This window comes from Emiliania huxleyi (genome assembly GCF_000372725.1).
Source record: "Emiliania huxleyi CCMP1516 chromosome Unknown EMIHUscaffold_197, whole genome shotgun sequence".
NCBI classification, from domain to species: domain Eukaryota; phylum Haptophyta; order Isochrysidales; family Noelaerhabdaceae; genus Emiliania; species Emiliania huxleyi.
The window spans coordinates 48,110-56,616 of record NW_005200623.1 but is presented as its reverse complement, the minus strand read 5'-3'; the positions used below and the strand labels follow the sequence as shown (position 1 = coordinate 56,616).

Sequence of the window (8,507 nt, the reverse complement as noted above, 5' to 3'; positions counted from 1 at the left end):
ACGCCAACCTCAGGGCGGGAGGACGGTATTGTGCAGCGTGTTCAGAGCACGGCGTGAAGACGACGGAGAGGAAGACAGTGAATGCAGCGGAATACGGGTGGTGAACACAGCGGAACACGTGGCCCTCTCGGGCGCTAGTAGGGAGACAAGCATCCGTATTCTGACTCTAGCAGCGCCAAACCCATCGCCCATCGCCCGCAGCATCGCGCCGGTGACGCCGCGCTCCTACATACACGAGATCTGGGGAGATATGCTCGAGATATAGGGAGATTGCATCGCGCCGGTGACGCCGCGCTCCTACGTACACGAGATCTGGGGAGATATGCTCGAGATATGGGGAGATTGCATCGCGCCGGTGACGCCGCGCTCCTACGTACACGAGATATGGGGAGATATGCTCGAGATATGGGGAGATTGCATCGCGCCGGTGACGCCGCGCTCCTACGTACACGAGATCTGGGGAGATATGGGGAGATATGGGGAGATATGGGGAGATATCATCGCGCCGGTGACGCCGCGCTCCTACTTGGAGGAGTACGTGTCCTCTCGGGTGCTAGTTGGGATACGAGAATGCGGTATTCCGCTTCTAGGCATGAGATATGGGGAGATGTGGGGAGATATGGGGAGATATGGGGAGATGTGGGGAGATATGGGGAGATACGGGGAGATATGGGGAGATATGGGGAGATATGGGGAGATGTGGGGAGATATGGGGAGATGTGGGGAGATATGGGGAGATACGGGGAGAGATTCCTGTCCGGTGCACACGAGCGCGCGGTACTTGCGCTCGAACGCGTTCGAGGGAAGCTCGAGCATCCTGCGCCAGGAGACGGTGCAGGGGAGCTCCGGAAGAGGTGGCGCGGGAGGCGCCGCACGGACGGTTCGGAGAAGGGGCGTCTGGAAAGCGCCTCGCTGTGTGCGTGAGTTGATACGGGCTGGAGCACGCCGCACAGCAGGCGTCAGGCGTCTAGGAAGTGCTCCGAGAGGCGTGTCTAGGGAGCACGCGCCGTGCAAGCGGGCCAGAGTTCGTGAGCAGCAGCAAGCCCTCGCTCCGAATATCGAGCCGGCCGACGGACAGCACGCGAGGCAGCCAGCCAGGCAGCGACGCGAACACCGTCGGCCTGCGCTGTGGGTCTGAGGCGGTGGTGATGAGGCCATCCGGCTTGTGAAAGCGCCACAGTCGCGGCGGTGCCACCTCCAGCGGCGTCAGCTCGCCGTCGACCGTCACGCGGTCCGACTGACGCACGCGCGCCGCCGGGTTGCTAACCTGGACTCCGTTGACGCACACGCGGGCGTCGGCCGTCATCCGGTTCGCCTCGCGGCGAGACCAGCGCCCGGTAGCGGCGAGCGCCTTTGCGAGGCCGCGCTGGAGGTGGGACATACTCACTCGAGCAACGGCGGCGGCGGCGGCCGAGGGCGCGGGCGGCGAGGGAGGGGAGGGCGTGGGCGGCGAGGGCGGCTGTAGCGTGTTGGTGCTGCCCGGCGACTGGGGCGCCAGGAGATGTCACGCCGGTTTGCTGCGCGTTGCGGGTTCGGTGCTGAGCAGGTACGGTGCCGACTGTGGTGACATCGCCGGAAACGAATTCTCGCGCGCTTCGCACCGCCAACCCCACCCTCCGCAACGCCCCACCCGACCCACCCCACCCTCCGGCTCCCCAAAGCCGCAATCGGCTCCGCCCCCCTCCCGATCCCCCCTGCCTGCGCGTGCGCTCGCCGCCCGCGCCGCCGCCTCCCCCATCCGTGCCACGGACTGCCTGCCAGTCCTTTATAGTGCCAGTCCTAGGAAGGTGAAGAACCGTGTTTGTTATGACCCCCCCAGTGAACACACCAGTGAGGGAGGGCGAGAGAGAGAGAGAGAGAGAGAGAGAGAGAGAGAGAGAGAGAGACTCTCTCTGATCCCGCCTGTGGTGTTGGGTGCGAGGTCGTGGAAGCTTCGATCCCAAGGGGGGGAGCTGAGCCCACTCGATAACCAACTCTCAGGGGCAGTAGGTGGGCGAGCTTCAAGCGCGCTCATCTCGAGACCCTCGGCGGCGAGTCGACATGCATAATTTGCTTCACTCAGCCAAAGTCGCACGCCGCGGTGCCTTGCGGGCACCGCTGCGCTTGCGCCGACTGCTCCGCCAAGATCATGGAGCGTGACCGTCGGTGCCCGTACTGTCGCGAGGAGGTGATGATGTGGATGATTCCACGCGAGGTCTGAGATTGGACCTTTCTTATTTCTTTTTCAGCCGACCGTCAAAACATTTATGATGCGCGCTATGAGACCAGACCGGCGATGGCACCACGGCGGAATGCAGCCCGAGCTGCCAGTCACGGTCAAGGCGTGTGGTGCTACAAATATGCGGCACGCTGTCGCTGACCGTGCGCAAGCAAGTTCACTACTTTACGAGAGCATCGGTCACAGTGACGCTCGAATGAAGACCTCTGCGTGTGCGAGGCCCTCTGCGCGTGATCCCCCGTCTGTGTAAGCGCACCTTTCACAGCCTCTGCTTCAGCGTCTCGTCGATGGACACGAGCCGATCCAGCCTGTCGTTCACGCCTCCGATCTGCTCTGTCAGCTCGTCCATCTTCTTCTCGACCGTCTCCCTGACGGCGGCGGCGAAGAAAAGGGCGCTAGCCGCCGAGGCTGCGTCCGCATCGGGCGGCAGATCCTGCCTCAGGCTGCGGTAGAGCTGCACCCAGGTCTGCTGGTCGGCGTCGGTCCCGTAGCCTGCCCAACACACGCACCCGCGGGTTGGGGCTCGGCAGGCGGGAGGGTGGCGCGTGCCGAAAGAGCCTCTTGGCGTGTGCACAGAGACGGACTCACCGGCGTGCAGATGGTGCAATGCGCACATGGGCAGGGAGGGCAAAAGTAAGCGGAGTCAGAGAGTGGGAGCAGCAGCGGGTAGCGGCGGTCGGCACACCGCTCTCGCTTCCGCCTTGCAGCACGCCCTGATGGGCAGCGTCGCTGAGCTGGTCGGGCGCGGCGGCGGCGGCGGTGCGCGGGGACCCGAGGAGACGAGGCGACCGGCGAGGCGAGCCAAAGTTGCTCATTGGCGAAGCTGCGACGCTGAAAGCAGGCCGTAGGCTTCAAAGTCGGCGGTCGCGGGGACGGACGCGCTGAAAGCAGGCCGGTCGCGCGCTACTAGGCCCAATGACAAACCGCCACGCCTACATGAGCGCGCACGTCGGAGGCGACGGCGGCGACGGCGAACTGCCGGCATCTATCTGCATGAAAGAAGTCAAGACCGACGTCAAATCAGTCTTGGATGCCGGCTTCTTTGACGATGAGCCGCGCCCTGCGCTGCGTGTGAAGTACGGCGACACTGAGGGCGTCGTCGTTTTCCCCAAGGAGTACGCTGGTGCCCCTACTGTTTTCTTCGACCCGAAGGCTGAAGTGGGACTTTCGATGGCCGTCATTGCGAAGGCGCTTGCTGCCATGGACTCCAAGCCCCTCAAGCATACCCTGTATCGTATCGAGCCCAAGATTTATGTGGACCTCGAGACGGTGTTCCGCTTAGTCATTCTCCCGCAGATGCGGGAGTGAGCGACGCCCTGCGGGGCCCGGGCCGGCGCGGTGGGTACATAGTCTTCTTTCGACGCGGACCCGTACCACTCGAACCAGCCGCTTCAGCTTCAGCTGATAGGATCGTCTGCTGCGATTGTCTGCTTCTTTGATTTGATAAAAAAGAGAACCGAGAGCCCAGGTTCACAACACGAGCTCGCTGAGACTCGGGAGAGCCCAGGTTCACAACACGAGCTCGCTGAGAGTCCCGGGCTCACACACAAGCTCGATGCCCGCGTCCGCTCATCTCCACGTAGCAGACACGAAACAGCCGCCGTGTGCGGCGCGGCGGCATTGCGCCTGCGCGTTCCCATGCTAGGGGAGGGCGCCGAGGGCGGAGAGGTGCTCGCGCGCTTCCGCGACGGGTGCCCATGGTAGAGGCGAAAAAGTCATGTTCACTATGCATTGGCCGCCGAGCTCCGGGCCCGCCGGCTTAACGAGGAGCACCGTTTGCACAACGAGCTTGGGGTCAAAGTTGCGCACGACGCGGTTGCAGTCAACTCGTCGACTCCTAGGCTTTTGGCTTCCACGCAGGCTCTGGTGTAGACGGTGCACTCCTCTTCTTCCATGTTGAGAGACGGACGACGCTCAAGTTTCGATGGACGGGCGGCACGACGCTCGAGATGACGCTGATGCGGTCCATCCGCGGGAGTACGTACTCCCGAGGCTCGTGCTTGCGAATTCGGCTGTGATCGATTTCGCGCTCGTCGCCCACTGCGTCACACTTCTCAACGATACCGTAGCAGGGCTGAGTCGGCGACGCCGGCGTCGCCGTGGCTGCGCGCCGCGTGCATGGTCCGCGTACTCGCGGCGCTACCTCGCCCCTTCGCCTGGTATCGCACCTATGTGCGCAAGCAGCCCGAGGTGCTGCGCGTAGCGCACCGCTGCCTCGCGCACTGGAGGCCCGTTCGTGCGGCTGGTATGGTGATAAGACAGAACGGCCCCAAAAATCTCGCTTCTCGGCCCCCGGAACCGACCCGTGGGCCCCGGCCGTCTGCCGCACCCAGCTCCGCCGGGAGGGGCGCGCGCCGTTCTCCGCGGCTCGGGCGGGCCACGAAGACGCGGCGGGGGAGCTTCTAACTTGTGCCCTGTGAGTGCCGCCACACCGCCTCAAATAGGTCCCAAAGTGGGGTTTGCCTCAAGTGCCGCACACCTCACACCCCCCCAAGCCTCATTCTCCGCAGCACATGCAGTGCAAGCTGTGCTGCCAGAGCGAGACCGATCGCGCACAACGTGTGTGGTGTGAGCTGGTGGTGCCGCTCACGGCCGCTGCCGCCATTGGCTCAACGCGCCATGCTCACAACACGCGGCCGTCCCTCTCACGCAATCCGCACCGCGGCGGCGCCGGGGCGGTGCCGACGAGACTGCCTCGCCACCAACTGCCGAAGGTCGTCGACCGACTCGAGCGAGCCTTCCCCGCACAGCTCGGGCAGCAGCCACGTCGCGATGCCTAGAAGAGAGCAACGCGGCTCAAGAAAAGAACTCATCGCGGCGAGCGGACAGCCACCGTCGCCACGCCTAGAAGAAGAAATGCGGCTCGCCAAAGGAAAAGACAGCGCGTCGGGCAGCCAGCGTCGCCACGCCCGCGATGAGAGACAGGGCGCCCCAGACCGCGTAAGGGACGGGCGGCGAGCGGTCGCCCGCGAGCAGGAGCAGCGGCGAGAGAAAGCCGCCGATCCGGGCGACCTGCAGAACTTCGTTCAAGCCGTAAACTGGTCTGGCGGACTGGCTGCAGAGCGAGATGTGGGGAGATGTGGGGAGAGATGGGGAGAGATGGGGAGAGATGGCGAGAGATGGCGAGATACGTCTGGCGGCCTGGCTGCAGAGCGAGATGTGGGGAGATGTGGGGAGATATGGCGAGAGATGGCGAGAGATGGCGAGAGATGGCGAGATACGTCTGGCGGCCTGGCTGTGCCAGAGCGAGATGTGGGGAGATGTGGGGAGATATGGGGAGATACGTCTGGCGACCTGGCTGTGCCAGAGCGAGATGTGGGGAGATGTGGGGAGAGATGGCGAGAGATGGCGAGATATGGCGAGATACGTCTGGCGACCTGGCTGCAGAGCGAGAAGCTGGGAGATGTGGGGAGAGATGGCGAGAGATGGCGAGAGATGGCGAGATACGTCTGGCGACCTGGCTGCAGAGCGCCAGCCCAGTCGCGCGGACGTCGGTGGGTAGCACCTAAGGGCACAGCCCCGGTCCCACGATCACGCACACGGCATCACCCTCAAGCACAGACACAGCCCCGGTCCCACGATCACGCACACGGCATCACCCTCAAGCACAGACACAGCCCCGGTCCCAAGATCACGCACACCCGAGTCGAGAGCAGACAGAGAGCGACGGCAGTCGGACGGCGCCACTGGGTAGGAGGAGGCCGAGCGTGAGATCCGCCTCTATGCGTGCGAGCTCTAGCCAGCACCTCTGCTGAGAGCACGTACCCGCCCGTCTAGGATGTGTCTAGGAAGTGTCTAGGAAGTGTCTAGGAAGCCAGCACCTCTGCTGAGAGCACGTACCCGCCCGTCTAGGAAGTGTCTAGGAAGTGTCTAGGAAGTGTCTAGGAAGTGTCTAGGAAGCCAGCACCTCTGCTGAGAGCACGTACCCGCCCGTCTAGGAAGTGTCTAGGAAGTGTCTAGGAAGCCAGCACCTCTGCTGAGAGCACGTACCCGCCCGTCTAGGAAGTGTCTAGGAAGTGTCTAGGAAGCCAGCACCTCTGCTGAGAGCACGTACCCGCCCGCAAACGCGCACGAGACGCAGACCGTTCCCAGGGTAGAGATGGCGGCGTGCAGGGAGCCCTCGCCGCCGCCTAGAAAAAGAAAAGGCGCGCACTGAAAAGAAAGCTGCGGGGGAGGGTGGCGTGGACAGAGCCCTCGGCGCCGCCGCCGCCGCCCCCCGCCCCGCCGCCGCCGACGGCCGCTGTCGCGGCGCACGCGGCTGCCGCGACCAGCAGCAGCGCCGACATTGTCGATCGGCGACCGAGCACCTCGGGAAATCGAAGGGAAATCGTGGCTGCAGAGACGAAAACAAGGCCGCGCGCGTCGGTGGGCGGCCGAGCAGCTCGAAGGCGCAGCTGGTGTGGGAGAGATGGGGAGAGATGGGGAGAGATGGGGAGAGATGGCGAGAGATGGCGAGCACCTCGAAGGCGCAGTTGGTGAGGAGGAGCGTCGGGATCTGCAACGCCGCCGACCAGAGCGCGGTGACAATGTCGGACGCCTGAGGAGTTCATCAATGCCCTCTTCCTCTCCTCTCCTCTCCCTTTCTCCTCTCTCTCCTCTCCCTCTCCTCTCCCTCTCCTCTCCCTCTCCTCTCCCTGCGCCTGATTAGTTCATCAATGCGCATCAGAGTGCATCAAACATTGATGGGACCAGAGCGCGGTGACGATGTCGGACGCCTCGTTATTAGGCCAACCATGTGAGTGTTGCTGAGCGCCGATTAGAGCGCGGTGGACGGCGTGAGGCCTCGCGCGGGGAGGGGCCGACGAAGTGTCTGGGAAGTGTCTTGGAAGTGTCTAGGAAGTGTCTAGGACGCCTCGCGCGGGGAGAGGCCAAAGAAGTGTCTAGGAAGTGTCTTAGAAGTGTCTAGGAAGTGTCTAGGACGCCTCGCGCGGGGAGGGGCCGACGAAGTGTCTGGGAAGTGTCTTGGAAGTGTCTAGGAAGTGTCTAGGACGCCTCGCGCAGGGAGAGGCCAAAGAAAAGAGCAGAGTACACGAACCTAAATAAATACATAAATAAATAAATAAATAATAAATAAACGAAGAAGAGAGCAGAGTACACGAACCAGTGCAGGCAGAGGACGAGCACGACGCGGCGGAGGGCCGGCTCCTAATACTCTCAGTGACGACGCACTCAGGGACGGCTGCAGCTGTGAACACCGACGCCCCTCCTCCCCCGGCCGCAGCGCCTCCCACATCAGCGCGGCCAGCCCGCCGCCGCCGCCCCGCGCGCCGCCGCCGCCGCCGACCCCGCCGCCGCTGCTGCTGAGCCCTGCAGGCGCCGCGTTGCTAACTCGTTATGCACCAGGGAACGACCACGTGTCGGCTAACCTCGGCTCACCTCGGCTCACCTCGGCCACTCTCGACATGTCTCGGCTAGGAAGTCTCTGGGAAGTGTCAAGGAAGTATCTTGCTAGGCGCTCCTCTGCCACGTCCTCCGCCACTGCCCGCCGCCGTCTAGGAAGTGTCTGGGAACGGTCTAGGAAGTGTCTAGGAAGTGTCTCGCTAGGCGCCCAACCGGTCGCGAAGCTCTTCCCGCGCGCAAAGGAGGCGAGGCGGCGCGGCGTCAGCGGCAGCGGAAGACCGTCCAGCTGCTCGCCGCCGCCGCCGACCCCCCCTCCCTTGCTCTCGCCGCCGCCGCCGCCGCCGCCGCCGCCGCCGCCGCCATCGCCGGCGCCGTCGGCGGCTCCGTCTTCGTGCTCGCCGCCGACATCGGCGCCGACGTCTGGCAGTGCGGGAGGGGGAGGTCTGCCGTTTAGCAGCGCCATGCGCCGCAGCACCTCCGCCGCCTGCGCCGGAGTGAAACAGGGTCCGTTCATGATAACACAATCATGCGCCGCCGCGCGGCCGAGAGAGAGGGAGAGAGAGAGAGAGAGAGAGAGAGAGAGAAGAGGGAGAGAATCTCCCTCTTTTCCTCCCTTTTCCCTCCTTTTCTTTCCCCTCTCTCCCTTCCCCCCCTTCTTTTTTTTCCCCCCTCCCCCTTCCTTCCCTTCTCCCTTCTTTTTTTTCTTCCCCCTTCTTTCTTTTTCCCTTTTCTTTTTTCCCTTTTTCTCTTCCTTCTTTTTTTTTCCCTTTTCTCTCCTCCCCCTTTTCCCTTTTTTTCCCCTTTCTCCCTTTTTTCCTTCTTTTCCGTCTTATTCTCTGTTTCCTTTCTCCTTCTCTTTTTTCGCCCCCCTTTTTGCCTTTTCTTTTTCCTCTTTTCCCTTCTTTTTCCCTTTTTCCCTATTCTTCGTCCCCCCCCCCCCCTCCTTTTT

The 8,507-nt window shown here is 63.3% G+C and overlaps 1 protein-coding gene across 1 annotated transcript; it reads left to right on the top strand.

The window, feature by feature from the left end:
- Positions 1 to 1,501: 1,501 nt before the first annotated feature.
- On the top strand, positions 1,502 to 2,418 carry EMIHUDRAFT_233779 (hypothetical protein; the record flags this gene model as incomplete). Its single annotated transcript, XM_005781936.1, has 3 exons — positions 1,502 to 1,546; positions 2,021 to 2,194; positions 2,269 to 2,418. The coding sequence occupies 3 exons, from the start codon at positions 1,502 to 1,504 to the stop codon at positions 2,416 to 2,418; spliced, it is 369 nt and encodes a 122-aa protein (XP_005781993.1).
- Between the last annotated feature and the right edge of the window lie 6,089 nt (positions 2,419 to 8,507).